The 15,896-nt window shown below is 50.1% G+C and overlaps 1 protein-coding gene across 3 annotated transcripts in view; it reads left to right on the forward strand.

Moving 5' to 3' along the window:
• PLXNA4 (plexin A4) overlaps nucleotides 1-15,896 on the forward strand; it is a 441,829-nt gene that overhangs the window by 24,482 nt on the left and 401,451 nt on the right. For all 3 annotated transcript variants that reach the window (XM_040061861.2, XM_040061859.2, XM_040061860.2), the window contains exon 2: nucleotides 2,423-3,686. In XM_040061861.2, the coding sequence (XP_039917795.1) occupies nucleotides 2,508-3,686 (1,179 nt within the window). In that variant the 5' untranslated portion in view covers nucleotides 2,423-2,507. The remainder of the gene's footprint in view (nucleotides 1-2,422; nucleotides 3,687-15,896) is intronic.

Here is a 15,896-nt window from a genome sequence, read left to right on the forward strand (position 1 = left end):
ATTCTCACCTTCATGGGCCTCAAAGAATTCATGTCTGGAGTCTGTCTCTTCTCATTTTGTGTTGGCTGTTTGTTTGAATGGGGAGATTTGATCCCATTTTTGCAGGCAGAGGGCTGCTCTTGGAGAGAGGGGCTGCTCAGTACCTCTTCAGTCTCGGGGTTGCAGCAGTTCCCATTTCCCTGCCCTGCAGCTCTGCTGACTCTGCAGAGCAGAATACACTAAAATATTGGGGTAAAACAGATACCTTTTTAGTACTTGAAAAGAATAATTTCCTCCTAGATCTGCCTAGCTCCCGACCAAACCAGCGCCTGTTAGAAACGTGGATCGTAACTCATCAGTGACGGGAGCCGGTGTTCAGGGTCGCCACGTGACGTTTCTGAACACAGGACTCAAACAGGGACAGCTTCCCTCTTCTGCTGCTCTCTCAAGGATGGGCTCTTTTCAAAGAGGAATGGTTGTGTGGGGAGAGCTCATCCCATCGCTGCTCTATCCATCATAATAAAGGTTATTAACAGCCTACGTGACCAGCCTGCCTATCCCTGCAGCGCTCGCGAGGCGGTCCTGCAAACTCTGCACTATAAGCTTCGTTTCATTAAATATTTGCTTGACCAGAGAGGCAAAAGCAGAACAGGGTAAATATGACTAAAGTAAATGTGGGCTGACCTTTGTCCGTCATCCATGCGACGCCTGCGGCTGCTGCGGCAGGGAGGGCAGCGGGAGGTGAAGGTGATCCTACAACCGCTTGGAAATACTGGCTGCTGTGAGAGAATTTTGAAATATTTGGGGTGGCATGAAAGTGGTGGCTGCTCTACAAGCCCAGACTTACCCTTTCCACTATCAGATCTAATCAGCCTACGGGTCAAAAGAACATGGGATTTATTCTCGGAATTATTTTTTTTTTTGAAGTAAATTTTTCAGTTCCACCGGCGTTAGCAGAGCTGCACAGATCTGAAAAAGCTGCACATCCAGCCTGTGTCACTGTCACATCTTCCTCCCTGCTGGGATCTGCAAACAGGGATTTTTTTTCCTTGCCTCCTACTCGTGCGAGCCTGGCTGTCATCGCAGGTTACGCCCCTGATTTCAGCGAAGTCACCCTGTGACAGAGGGGTTGGGACACTGCAGGAGTGGAGCTGTGTTTGGCTTGTGTCCTTTTTCAAACAAAACCAGCTTTTTTTAAGTTCCAGTGTGGATGACAGAGGGAGGAAGGACCTGGCCACCAGGTTTTTGTGGTCAGCACTGATTGAGGAGCTTGGCTTGTGAGCCCTGAGCTGGTAGAACTCCATCTCCCACATGCTCTGGGGGGACATAAAGGGGCAAAGCTGTCCTTGGTACAGAAGCAACCAAAAAGTGAAGGAAAAGGGAGCAGATGGATGTGTTGAGTAGGAAGTAGTGTTTCCATGGGGCTTGGTGAAGTGCTCACCAAATGTTTGAACCCCATACTGCTCCTATCAGCATGGTTAAAACCCGGGAGATTTTAAGGGCCTGAGCGGTGCAAGGAAAGCTCTTCCCTCTCTTTGGAAAGGTGCCAGGCTGGTCCTTGGATCATTGGTTTTCCCACTTCATGGTGCTTTAGCCTTTATCACTGCTGGTAGATAAACAACCCCTTTCTCCTCAGGCACCTGAGATTCCCAGGAGAGCTGGATCTCTTCTGGATGATGTTCTCTTGGCAGTGAAGTGGGTGGAGAGTGGTCTGTGGTGAGAGCCCAGGGGAGGGAGGACACCCAGTGCTCCGTTTGCTCCCAGCCCTTTGCAGATGTGGCAGTGACAGCTGGCACACCACAACCCCTGGCTCTGTACTCCAGGCTGGGCTGGCATGAGGCAGCTTTGGTCTGGAAGCCACAGAGCTCCTGCTCAAACAGGCTTCAGTTCTGGCCTGAGATCTCCCTGAAAGGATGTTAATGTCACAGCAGAGCTGGTTTCTTCCCGGCAAACTTCAAGGGCTGCGGGAGAGCTCAGCATCCATCTGGCCCCATCCCTATAGGCAGATCCTTGACCTTCTCTAGGCTTCAACACCTCGTCCAGAAGAGCGGGATGATAATCCTTTTCCAGTTCTGGAGTCTCAGATAGCAAATACGGAGTTGGGCTGATGCTGGCAGTGCAGACAACAACGCTGGGCCATGTTTTTACCTTTACCCTTCTGCACTTCCAGTCAATGTTTATGCTGCACCGTGGGGCACGTGTGTGTGTGTGTAAGGGAGAGGGTGCTGATTTATTACTCTGCTGTGTGATTTCTGCTTTTTCTCCCAGCATCTTTTCTGTCAGGAGGGCTCCCTTTGTGCTGGTTTCAAGCAGAGAGCTCAGAGTGGAGAAAGAGAGGATTAGCAATTAAATACGCTCTGATGATGGCATGGTTGTGAAGGAGGGAGGAGGAAGGAATACTCCATAGTAATGTACTTTTGTTTTCTTTTTTCTTTGCTTGTAGGACAGAATCTGCCAGGGAATTGGTGTTCTGAAGAGTTTTACAGCCTCTAATCCTTGTTGCCTTGGGAATACAAACCTCTCTAATCATGTCGCCGGCCATGTGGAAGTGGACTTGCCTGGTTTCTCACCTCCTGCTGTCCACCACAGTGTCACCTCTTGGCAGACAGCAGCCACCCCACCCAAAGAGGCCCTTCATCACCTTCACCGGGGAGCAAGCAGAGGGAAACTTCAACCACTTGGTGGTGGACGAAAGAACTGGGCACATTTACTTGGGGGCCGTCAACAGGATCTACAAACTCTCCAGTGACCTGAAGGTCCTGGTCACCCACGAGACTGGTCCTGATGATGATAATCCCAAGTGTTATCCTCCCAGGATAGTCCAAACCTGCAACGAACCCTTGACGCCCACCAACAACATAAACAAAATGCTCCTCATAGACTACAAGGAGAATCGGTTGATAGCCTGTGGGAGCCTGTACCAGGGCATCTGCAAGCTCCTGAGGCTGGATGACCTCTTCAAGCTCGGAGAGCCCTTCCACAAGAAGGAGCATTACCTCTCTGGGGTGAACGAGAGTGGCTCTGTTTTTGGAGTCATTGTTTCTTACAGCAACATGGACGACAAGCTGTTCATCGCCACGGCCGTGGACGGCAAACCGGAGTATTTCCCCACCATCTCCAGCAGAAAGCTCACCAAGAACTCTGAGGCTGATGGGATGTTTGCCTACGTCTTTCATGACGAGTTTGTGGCCTCTATGATCAAGATCCCCTCAGATACCTTTACCATCATCCCCGACTTCGATATCTACTACATCTACGGCTTCAGCAGTGGGAACTTTGTCTACTTCCTGACTCTGCAGCCCGAGATGATCTCCCCACCCGGCTCCACCACAAAGGAGCAGGTGTACACCTCCAAGCTGGTACGGCTTTGTAAGGAGGACACGGCCTTTAACTCCTACGTGGAGGTGCCCATTGGCTGTGAGAAGAACGGGGTGGAATATCGATTGCTCCAGGCTGCCTACTTGTCCAAGGCTGGAGCCATCCTGGCCAGGTCTCTGGGTGTTGGCCCCGAGGATGATATCCTCTTCACAGTCTTCTCCAAGGGGCAGAAAAGGAAGATGAAGTCCTTGGATGAGTCTGCTCTTTGCATCTTTGTCCTGAAAAACATCAACGACCGCATCAAGGACAGGCTTCAGTCCTGCTACAGGGGAGAGGGGACGTTAGATCTGGCCTGGCTCAAGGTCAAGGACATTCCCTGTAGCAGCGCGGTAAGTGAAGCCCCTGAGCACCCCACCTTGCCCTCCTCACGTATTAACAGGCCTTTTCTTCAGATAGCCAACCTTGTCAACCCTTAAAGCAGAGACCAAGGAACTGAGACTGCCATGTCCCAGTCCCGGCTCTGCCTCCAGGACCACAACACCCAATTTAACCAGTTCATGCCCCAGTTAGCTCATGGACAACCTGATGAAGGGATCAACAGACGTGTTGTGTTTGCTGATGAGCTAAACCAAGGGGCCTTGGAATACTGAGGAGGAATATGCCTGTTGGAATTACTTCATGGTGCAAATCACAGGGGTGAAATCACTTAGACACAAGTGCACTCTCAGCTCAAACCTAAACCAAAACAGGGCCTAGAGATGTTATGCCCTGTGCTGGTTTCTGTGTATGCTGGTGTAATTTTGTTTCCCTGGGCCGGTGCTGGGTCAGGATTTATTCAGGGAGCTTTATGAAGCCAGGGTTTCATTTCTTCCAGGGCTGAGAAGCACTGGTCATTAACCATCAAAGCCCCTCGCCTTCCGGTCTCCAGCCAGATCTGCACTGAGAAATTAAGGCCTGGCTGCAGATCAAGGATTAAACACTGCAAGATTTAAGGGCAGGACTGGGGAAGAGGCTGGTCTGTCTGACCTACAAATGGTCTGAAGAAATTGCCTCATTTTTTTCTGAGTGTCATGGCAGGAACGTGCACAGGGCAAGCTTTGATAGCAGGCACAGACACGGGCATTACAGCTGGCACCACACCCGGGGCTGCAGGAGCCACTTCCCCGGGCTTTGATTCCCATCCTTAATTAGTTCTTTCAAGTGAGAGGCGAGTTCGAGCCTGAGCAAAGGGAATAGGGAGAAATGCCAGAGTGCTTTCCTGCCCCGTAATCTCCAGGCAGGCAATGCTCGGGATATGGGATTGCTCCTTTGTGCTCAAGCCTTGTTTGCTGGGGGATTCTTCTGGCGCTCCTTGGCGGGACAAGGACGGACCGTGAGGAATGTGGATGGGAGTGTCATTGCAAGGACACTGATCCTGCCTTACCCTGCCCTAATTCCCCTTCACACCCGTCAGCGTCCTTGCCTGACCTTGTCCTGCTCTCATTCTCCCACACTGAAGGGACAAGCCCTTGATTTTATTTGGGATCTCTTCTGACTAGACCCGCAAAACTCCCTGTGGAGCGTTGCACAGGGAGAAAGGCTGTGCCCAAATCTGGCTTTGATTTTTTTTGTTTAGCCGCAAGGCCTGTGCACATTCAAAGAGCTGCCTTTAGATTTAAGCTGGGAGCTTCCCACTGGAGTTTCTTTTCCTGGGCTCTTAAGCCTCTCCATGCATTTGCATATTTGCTCCGCTTGTGCTCCACACTAACGTCTGCAGTGCTGGACCTCTCCAATTAGGAGGTTTGAAACCTCTCAGTCCTGCCTTCTGTGGATTTAGACAGGAGCAAAAAAATGCCAACAGCTTTCTTGTGTCCCATGGGGTGAGTCCCAAACCAAGAAAACTGATGTCAGACTGAGCAGGGATAGAGGCTGGAGAGAAGACATGGCGGGGAAAAGTGTTAGAGCATATTTACGAGTGTACGCCCTCACTGCGAGCCAGAGATGCTGCAAGAGAACCTGGAGATGCTTGAATTAAAAGCAGGAAGTCTGAAGTGTGCGACTAAGTAGGCTGTCCTCTCCTTAAATGAGCCTACTTAGAGCTGCTGGCAAGCCCTGCCTGAGATCAGCTGTGCTGCCCGAGGGAAGAGGTATTAGTGACTTGGCTGCTGAAGGGGATGGCAGAGTCCAGCCACTAAGCTTGGAAAATATTTGATGGTTGGTGAAGAATTTTGGAGGCTGGACATGTGTCCGTGAGAGCCTGGTCTCCTTGGCTGATGTCCTGCTTGCCAGCCAAGCCCCAGCACTGCTGCTCTGCCGCTCAGCACGTGTGTTAGAGGCAGCTCTAAAACCAATTACAAAGCCATCAGTGAGCCTTTCCCCGGGTTTGTGTGGATGTCAAATCCACTCTGCTGGTGCAAACAGAGGCCTGACCTGCCTACAGTCCGGGCTGGAGCTGAACTTCAGCTCTGTTGCCCTGCTTTCAGCAGCTGAAATCCTGTATGAGAACGGATCCAGCTGATGTGCTGGGCACTGAGCGTTTCAAAGTGACAGAGGAGAGATTTGCATCAGTTGCTAGGGAGAAATTCTTTACACAGAGGGTAGTGAGGCGTTGGAACAGCTTGCCCAGAGAAGCTGTGGGTGCCTCTGGATTCCTGGAGGTTGCCAGGTTGGACAGGGTTTGGAGCAGCCTGGGACAGTGGAAGGTGTCCCTGCTCTTGGCAGGTGTTCGGAATGGATAGTATTTAAGAATCTTTCTATGAGACTTCCTATGATTCTTTGTGGCATTACCTGTAGGACTGAGGAGCTGGGTTCACTGCGCTGTCCTTGCCTATCAGGTCTGGCTTTTAGTAACAAATATTCTTCTAATTTTTCTAATATTTCTACCAGGGCAATAACTGACTCAAAGTGTATCCACAGGACAGGATACTTCTGCTCCTGCCTTGGTGTAATCCTTGCTCAAGGCCATTTCAGGGCTAGAGAAAACTCCCGGGGACCTTTGACCATTCCCAGCACAAATATCCTAGCCTGCAAAGTGCACACAAATAATCACAGGGATGTGGGGGAACAGCAGCAAAGTCTGTAGCTCCTCCAGTCAGGCAGGTTGGTTACATCTGGAGCTGGGGGAGCTGAGGTCAGGAAAGGCCTTGGCTGGACAAACTTTATCTCATGGTCAGTATTCAGCAGGAGGCATTGGGTCCCCAGGTGTCCTGCAGGGTTGGATGTCCTGGAGACTTGTCCCAGTCTGGTTTGCAAAGGTCAAGGCAAAGACAAAACAAAAAAACCTTCTGTGTGACGATTGCCCCATGCCAAGCGCCTGTTGTAGATGTCAGCAGTGTGGCAGCAGTTTCCAGAGTGGGAAAGGTGAAAGTCCAGAGATGAATGGAGAATCCTCAGTGCTCGTCCCTCTCCCATTCCTGAGTTACAGCTGTCTTCCCATTCATCTTTGGCATAAATCAGAAAAAAAAAAAGAAGAAGATAGATTTTCATGTCTGGGCCGTTGATTTGCAAATTGGTGATGTTCACTCAGGTGATGAATGGTCTCAGGTAATACCTCTCTGCAAAAGCAGGATAATAGCTTATATTTAAGCAGGACACTTGACCCCAAATGCTTAGAAATTCATATAATCAGAGAAAAATGAGGCCGGGAAAAAAGAGGTTCTTATGAGGTCATCTGATTTGCCCTTCTGCCCTACTTATAACGCTTCTGACAGATGTTTGTCTCACCTGTTCTTAACCCCTGGCTATGGAGATTCCTCTCTCTCCCTAAAATCTGTCTGTGCTGTGAGGAAGCTTTCCCTCGTGTCGAATCTAAATCTCCTCTCTGGATACTGAAGACATTCCTACTTATACAGTCAGAGGGCACCTTCAAACCCTTTGGCTCTGTGGACGTGCGGGGTGTTGGCAAAGGCAGGGCTGTTCTGGAGGGGAAAAAACAGGCTTCTTACAACAGAAAATCAGTTTCATGTTGGCTAAAGAAGGCTGCGGCTTCAATGTCCTTCATAAACTTCGTAACTGAGCAGCCTGACGTAGCTGAAGTTATCCCTGCTCATGGCAGGAGGGTGATTAGATGAAATTTTGAGGTCCTTTCCAATCATTCTGTGGTTCTGTGGCACTGTTGGGAAATGATGGGTTTCTTAAAAAAAAAAAAAAAAAAAAAGAAGAGGAAAACCAGCTGTTTGAGAGGAGGTTGGAGATGTAAATGTGCAATTTCTGTACAGGAACTGACCGCCGGGGGCTTTGTTGATTGTCATTGTGATGAAATAAGATTAATGGGTGCGTTTTGAAGCCTGGTGAGCGTTCCACTCCTGGGATGCTCCGCAGAGGAGGCAGGGGAGACTTCCTCTCTCCCTTGGCAGGCAGGTGAACTGCTGTGAGACAAAAAAGTGTGGATGAAGAAGAGGAGGGTACTGGAGACTGACTCCAAAGCCACCTGAGGGTGTCAGGCTGTGGTGAGATGGAGAGGAGCAGGGATCCTGCTGGAACTTTGTCTGGCAATGAAGTCCCAACCCCGGGGTGCTGCTGGCAAGCAGGTGTCCACTCAGGAGCTGCTCACATCCCAGGGCTGCTCTCCTGGGAGATCCTGGCCTCTTCCTCAGCCTGATCTGCTCCCCAGCCTAAGAGACTCCAGTCCCTGCCATGAAAAGGTGTCACCTCCATCACTGCGGCTTCTACCAGATATGCAGCACCAGTATCTGTGCAAGATAATCAAAGTGTCAGCCTCCAGCTCCTGCCTGGCTTCTGCCTTTTGCTGGTATTTTCTTTCCCTTTTGGCAGGAAATGGGGTTTGACTGTTTAAATTGCTGTATTCAGTCTCTTCCTGTTTTTCATGGCAGCCCTGTCACTTTGGGGAGAACAGAAATATTTTCCAAGCTGATCGGCCAACAAAAGTCCTTGTGTGAAGAGCTGGGCAATATTTTCCCAACACTTTGCTACCAGAAGTGGATGTTTGGGTCCCAAGCCATTGTCTGACGAGTGACTTGGCTGTAAAGGCTCCCTGTGCTCCTGGTGGTAACTCCCCAAAATCTCTGCAGATGGTGAAATCTCTGAGAGTCCTGCACCATCTCCATGCATTTGTTCCTCAAGTGGGCTCTGCACTCCTGCTCCCTCCTGCTTTCCCTGCATCCCCTGCCCATCCCTGGTGCCTGCCAAGGAAGCACTGCTGTTGTCCCGGGGTTTAGCTGGATTCAGGAGGAGTCTGTGGATCAGTGCTTCCATGCTGGGTGTGTTTGGAGGCCAGCTGGGTGCACAGGCCTTTGGCAGCACGGGGATGAGCACTGCCTGGTCCTTGGGGATGACCCTTGGGCTCCCTCCTGCTCCATCCCAGCAGGTTAGGAGGGGCCATTTCCAGCTCAGGTGGTGGGAAGGCTTCAGGTATGGTATGGGAAAGTCAGCTTGACTCCTGGGAAGGGGAGAGATGGCCAAGATTTTTCAGCCTATTTCATATTCCTCTTCTTTCCAAGCTTGTGTTCATCATCCCCGGTGTTAATGGGACACAGAACACCCCTGAGACACCAGGATGGGGAGCAGCAGGAGGTTGTTTTACTGGGAGGTTGGCTAAGGCACAACACCACAGTTTTTAGCCCAGGGTCTCCTGGATCTTTGTGCTGTGCCCATCTGCTGCAGGAGGAGGGAATATCTTCCTTGCTCGTACATTCCTCTCTGGCATGGTGGGCAGAAGAACAGGGTCATTTAGAAAGAACCAGCTGCTGGAGCTGCTGGAAAGAAGGGGTGTTTTGAGGGAAAAAAATCACTTTACAAGGGAAAAAGCAGGAATTGTCATCTCTATCTGACATTTCTCCCATTTTCTCTTAAAAGTGAAAGGTTGGAGAAAAGGGAGTGTTAGCTTCTGCTTAGTCCTTGGGAAGAGGAATGCGTGGAAGGAGTTCCATCCAGGTGCTTTGGCACTTTGCACACCAGCAATCCAGGTGCTTTGGCACTTTGCACACCCAGCCCTGCCCGTTTCTCCTGGCTGGATTGGCGAGTACGTGAGCCTGACTCTTTCCCAGGGGAATGGATCGATCACAGGGATGAGTTATCAGTTTCATTTTACCTCATAATTCTCCCTGTTTGCCAGTTGGGCTCTTCTAAGTAAATCCCTGCGTGTGTCAGTGCCACTAGTGCTTGCACAACAGCGCTTTTTGCTCATCCCAGCTGGACAGACCATTCACAAGTTCTGTGTACACATTTTAATCCAAATTTTACACTCTGGTGTTTCTGATTCAAAAGGTGTATGGACAGCTGAGGTCAGTTCTCGGTCAACTTTTAACAACGCTTTATCCTTCTTCCTCTGAAAATGCAAATAAGAGCAGGAAACCCCCACAAAAATGACGAAATCCAGTTTTTGGAAGGGCAGTACCCTCAGAAATGCTGTAATGCCTCTCTGGGAATGCTCACCAGAGACTGGGAGCCGGAGCAAACAGGCTGGTGGCTGCCAGATCTGTGTTTGTGCACTTGGTCACATCAGTTTGTGTTGGATGGCGTGCGCGGCGTCTGTGCAGAGCGCGGTGGCCCAGGGACGCGCTGGGCCCAGCAGCTGTGATAAGAGGTGACAAGTGCCCTCCTGCTGACACTGGGGGCTGGAGAGGGCGGAATCCGACACTGGGAAGGGCTCTGGCTCGGGGTTTCTGCAGCTGAGCTCTGTGATTTGCAATTCTGTCCCTGCACCTTCTGCCTCCAGTGGGGCTGAGCATCACCTCCCCTGCAAAGATGGCTCTGCTCCGGGGTGAGAAACACTTCCACAGAGAGAAATTCCATGGTATCAACCCACACGAGGCAGCTCAGGGAGCTCTCTCCCAGGACACAGCTGGTATTTCTCATGGCTGTGGTCAGTGCTGGAAGTGGCCCGAGATATCTGGGTCTGTGCTCCTTGGAGAGCAACGGAGTTCATGTTTCCAGTGCTCCCAGTAAGGTCCTGGCCCCTCTGGACTGGGATTGGGAAAGTCTCCCCGCTGCTTTCTCTGTGAGGTGAGCCCAGGCAGCACGTGGGTTCATGGTCCCTTTTCCTTGGGTGATGTTTCTCTCTCCCAGGTGCTACCTCGCTGCTTGCAGCCAGCAGGGATAAGGACAGATCCCTGCCTCTGCAAAGTGCCCTGTGCACCAGGCAGAGGAAAAAAAAGTGGCTTTGGATGCTCTGAGGGAGAGCAAAACAAAAACTCTTAATCCCCTACATCAACAGAAGCTTGCACTTAAGGGCTGTAAACCAGGGCCTAATTGCATGGAGAGGATGATTGCATTTGAGGTGTTAAGGAGGTTTCTGAGTATTAAACACCTGTCCTTGGAAGGACACTGCCTGACCAGCGGGTGCAGAAATAATTCTGGCAGTAATTAATTACTTTCATCCTGAAACACCCCCACCATGAAACCTCTCCTTCCCAAATCCTCACTGTCCTGGGGGGAAAAAAAACCCCAAACATGCATTGGAAACAACCTTCTCCAAAACATTTATTTCCTTCCAAAGCACAAAACAGGAGGAAACCCTGTGCCTTTAAGTGGCTGGGTGCCAAACCCTCTCACAGAGCTGCTCTCTCACATCTTGGGTGACCCCGCTCACACAAAATGTTCATTGAGGGCAGAGCAGGACCCAAGGCTGCAGAGCCGCTGTTGTGTCTGAGATATTCCAGGCACAGCTCCCTCCCCCACCATCCATCCCATCTCTGCACCAGTTGGCTCTGCCTGAGCAGCTCGGCGTCACCCCAGGTCCTGCTGGTCCCCCCAGGTCCTGCTGGTCCCCCCCTGTGTGCAGGTGAGCAGAGCGCCAGACCCTCCGCCCCTGCCCGCGCCGTCTCCCCGCGCTCCTTGCCACACGGACAATCAGATTTATTTCTGGGAACTGCTCTTTGCTGCTTCCCCTGCCAGCAACCCAGGCTGTTTTCTTCTGTGGTCGAGCCCTGCGGTCGCCTGTGGCTCGGCTCTGCATTTTTGGAGGCCTCCACATGATCTCCTCGCATTCTCTCCCGCGCCAGGGGATCGGCGACTTCGCAAACCTGACCTCGCGTTGCCTCGCCAGGAGGTCGCCTGGCAGGCCAAGGGGAATGCTTGTGCAAGAGTCTTTTTTTTTTTTTTTTTTTTTTTTAAATTAAAAAAAAAAAGGCAAAAAGCGAACCTCAGATGTCCTGGAAGAGCCAGAAGCAAAATGACTCCAGCTCCCTTGGTGAGGCTGATGCTATTTAAAGCAGCCGGAGCAGGGGAGGTTGTACAATGCCCATTCTGTTGAGGAGGGGGTCGAGGGGGTGCTGGATTCAGCTTTGCTCTCTGGGATAAATCCTGCACAGACCCTTCCTCCCTCTCCCAATGCCAGCGGAGCTGTCGGGCTGAAACACAGTGCAGGGTCTGTCTTAGAACTTAGAGGCTCAGTGAAGATATTCAGCCTCTGGGAGCGATCTGATGCACGTGTATATCTATTTATATTCCAGGAATATAGCATAAGACTTATTTATTTTTCCCACCCTGAAATTTCTCTATTTATCCAAATTGCATGGGCGGGTTCCCATCGTACCTGGTAGGATAACACAATATTGGAAGACTGGATGGCGTGGAGAGGGAGATGATGGAGATGTTTTACTCACAGAGAGATGCCTGAATCACATTTGACCATATTTCTGCCCAGCAACTCCCAGCTTGGCACCCGCAGGGCTTTGCTGTTGTAGGGTATAGTTTTTGCTCCAAGTTTGTTTGGGAAGCATTTTATTAGGAATGGGACAACCTTTGGGTAACCTGGCAACTAGTTCAGGACAAAATTTGGTGTTTGCAGAGCCAGCACTGACCTGGCTGTGTAGCTGTATCCAGGATCAGGATGGAGCTGGAGTTCCATCCCTGGAAGTGTTCAGGGCCAGTTTGGATGAGGTTTTGAACAACCTGATCCAGTGAAAAGTGTCCCTGCTCATGGCGTAGCCTTTAAGGTCCCTTTCAACCCAAACCATCTTATGGTTCTATATTTGAAGAAATACTCAACACTAGGAAAGGCAAGACACCCAGAAAAGACTGGAACTAAATGGTAAAGGCAGAGTTTCCTCTGTTTCCTCCATGCAGCACTGGGAGCTGCTGTGGCTGGTGGAACATGTGGGTGACATTAGATCAGTAGGAACAGCGTTGCATTTCCCCATTTCAACGCCATTACCCCGTCGTTGTCAGTGATCCAAAATACAATAGGATTTGTGCAGCTGATTGATCCTGTGGACAAGCAATATTAGCCAGGCACGTATTTAGACAAGGAGAGAGAGTGGGAGAGGCAGAGCGAGGGAACGCGCAACAGGGAATAATAAAAATTCACTCCTCCTAATGAGGGAATGACCCGGCACTCTTGGGCTGGGGCTGTTGGTCGGGATCCCACGCCAGGAAACACAGGGCTGTGATTGTGGTGGTGTCCTTGCACCCGGGGCTGGCTGCAGCCCCCCAATTGCTCAGTCTGCTTTCAGATTCAGGAGCAGCTGGAGCTTCAGTGGGTTTACACTGCCTGGTGCCAACGCTATGAATTCCTCAAGCGCCGCAATCCGCACAGATAAGCGCCTGCAAGTGGGAGATTTCCCCTTTCAGGGCTCGGGTGCTTTAGTTTGTTGTTCAAACTGATAACCAGGCTTCTTCAGATTCATCTTCTGTGAGATGATGGGACCAGACACATCTCGATTCTCCCTGATACGGATGCCAGCCCTGGATGTCGACTCTCCATTATTTGTTGAGCAAGCCAAGCTCTCACCATTTCCCGGTGCTGGAGAGCAGCAGCACATACATCTCACTCATTACAGCACTTAAATCACCTTGGCAGGACCGTGGTGAGGCTTAATTAATGCTTTTAAGAGGCTCAGGGCTTTCAGGGTGAAGGTGTTGCCTGCATGCAAAGCAGCCTTGTTGTTTCATTTCTGCAGCGCCGTTGGCGCAAGTGGCACTTTGCAGCCCAAATGATGACTTTTTTTTCCCCCTGTGTAACAAAATAATAATTACAGCAATTGTGATGTAGTGAATTGCTGGTGGTGCCATCAAAGGGAGGCAGCCAGACTTTATCTGACCAGGTGCTGGTGTGCATTCAATAGGAACTGAGAGGGCTGACCAGGGAAATGTGACATCCCTTAGGATAAAGTGCAGCACCTTCTCTAGAAGGTATCCTTCTGCTTACAAAAAAATCCCTTTCCACCTATGATTTCTTCTCTCTGGGACTTGTTCTCCCTGTCTTGGCTATAGCAGCACCAGAGCATATCAGTGCCGCTGTGTTTCAGGTGTGTAACAGAGCTTTGCTGCTGCAATAAGTTCTTACAGAAAAGCTCTAGCAGCTTATTTGATCAATACTTCCCTTTTGAAAAATCCCTAAATGCTTATTTACCCAACAGTCCATGGCAGTTTCAAAGGCAGAGTTTCCACAGTCAATAATCTCTTTTTTTGGGGGTGTGAAAAATTTTAAGTGAATTTTTCAAAGCACTGATCTGAGAGCCACAGAGATTATGTTTCCCTGTTTATTCTTCAGTGCCTCATCTATATGACCCTCTGAGCCAGCAAGGGGAAGTTTGTGGGACCACAGGAAAGCTCAGCTTCCTTTCACAGCTTTTGCAGTCACACTTGCTGCTCTTCAGGTCACATCCATCCCTCTGGCTTGCAGGAATGAACCTCAGGGACCACACAGCTTTGGGGTGTGATTTCCACCCTGCCTGCACTTGGGGTGCTAACGCAGAGATTCGGAATCGTGATGCCGGAAATTTTCTGAAGAGATGGAAATGCAATGTGCAAAAGGGGGATTTGGCCAACACACTGATATTTGGGATTTGGAACACTTTATTGTCTTGGTCTGCACTGCTGCTGGAGGTTACTGTCCCTTCTCTGTGCCTACATCAGACTTTTGGGGTCTAACCGAGGCACTGGAAATACCACTTAAATGACAATATTACTTTCCTTTAGGAGGACATGAATGATTTCCCTCTAATCACAGCATCACAGAATGGTTAGTTTGGAAAGGAGCTTAAAACTCATCCAGTTCCACCCCCCCTGCCATGGACAGGGACACCTCCAGCTAGAGCAGGTTACTCAGAGCCCACAACAGCCCAGTGCTGTTTTCAGAGCAGTCCCAGCAAAAGTGGGAACCAGAGATGGAGAACAAACAAACAAACAAACAAACAAACAAATCTTTGCAATTGTGTCACCGTGGCTGTGACAGGGTCAGAGGTGCTGAAAGTAGGGCTCTGCATCTCCGAGGTGTGACACAAGAAGTAAGGAGAGCTAACCCGGCACCAGAATTGTTTGAATTTTGTAATATTGGGCTCCAGGAAATTTGTAGGGGCTTGCTAATGGATTTAGCTTGTGCGCATCTTTGGGCACTGTAATCACCCCGAAAGGCAGAACTTGGAGGATGCTAAATTTATAGCACAAATTTACAGCACAGTTCCTTTTATCCACAATTACTGATAATCACCCAGCTCTGCTGACCAAAAGGCCTGAAGACTGAAGGAACCTGTTGCTCTCTGCAAGAAAGGCAGCCTCCTCTTCAGGAAATTGCAAATTTTACGACGTGGAGGAACATGGTGTAGACTGTTGGGAAGCCTTACACTCACAGCAGAGCAGGAACATAAATGCAGGCATAAAAAGTCTGTACTCCATTAAGATTCTGCAGCGCTCTGGAAACTTGACACCAGTCCTTGAACCGGTGCTTAAACTACAGACCTAAACCCCAAATGCCTGCACCAGTTCTAGTCAATTTGAGTAACTTTCTCTCTTGTTCTTGCGTTCCCGAATTGTGTCTGAATGAAAACCTCTCAGCATAGCGGGTGCAATTTCCCCGTAATTGGTAAAGTTACTGTAACTGCACTGTCATTTGTATATGGTGACATGTAATTGCACAGTAACCACTGCTGTGGGTGCACAAGTGAAAAGCAGTGCGCAATTATAATGTATTTCCAAATGCTGGCTCTTTATCCAGCCTCTATTATATCACACAGCACCCTGGGGGAACGGGGCTGGGTATTTTTGGATGTCATTAGGCTGCAGACTGACTACTGTAGAGGGTGATCTGTGCTGTCTTTGGTCGCTGCCCATCTCTTTGTCCACTAAATTTGGAAGTGCAGATGACAAAGATCTACAGCTGGGCATACCTGCAGCCTTTTCGTGACCCCGTGTCAGGAATGCCTGGGATGGGGAGGGCAGTGACAGGCATCAAATTCTGGGAATGGTGTGGCAGGAGGGGAAAGCCAGAGGGGCTGTGTCCATCCTGCACTGGGATTTCACAGCTCGGCGCAGCAGCAGGGAGAAACGTGATGGTTCTGCTGAAGTTCTGTGGGGAGAAAGGGCAAGTGAACCAAAATCCATTGATTCCACAGGAAACAGAGTGGCCAGAAGCAGAGATAACTGCAGGAGGTGAGAGGGAGAGTCAACCCAGGCTTCAGGAATGCCAAGTACTAATGCCATGGGCAGAGCAAAGCAGGAGCTCACCTTGCACTCAGACCATGCTCAAACCACCAAGAGAATGTGCACAGGCAAACAGGAGAAGCACAGGCCTTGGGAACCCCCTGCTGCTGTTGGAATTTGAAGTCCTGTGGCTTTCAGGGAGGTGTTTTCCATTATTTCCAGCCCCACTCTTTGGGGATTTATGGTTCACCCCTGCTGCAGGTGACCTAGACCCTGAATTTCTTAGCTTGTGTCTCTCC

The sequence above is a fragment of the Hirundo rustica genome, chromosome 4 (assembly GCF_015227805.2).
Source record: "Hirundo rustica isolate bHirRus1 chromosome 4, bHirRus1.pri.v3, whole genome shotgun sequence".
Classification (NCBI taxonomy): domain Eukaryota; kingdom Metazoa; phylum Chordata; class Aves; order Passeriformes; family Hirundinidae; genus Hirundo; species Hirundo rustica.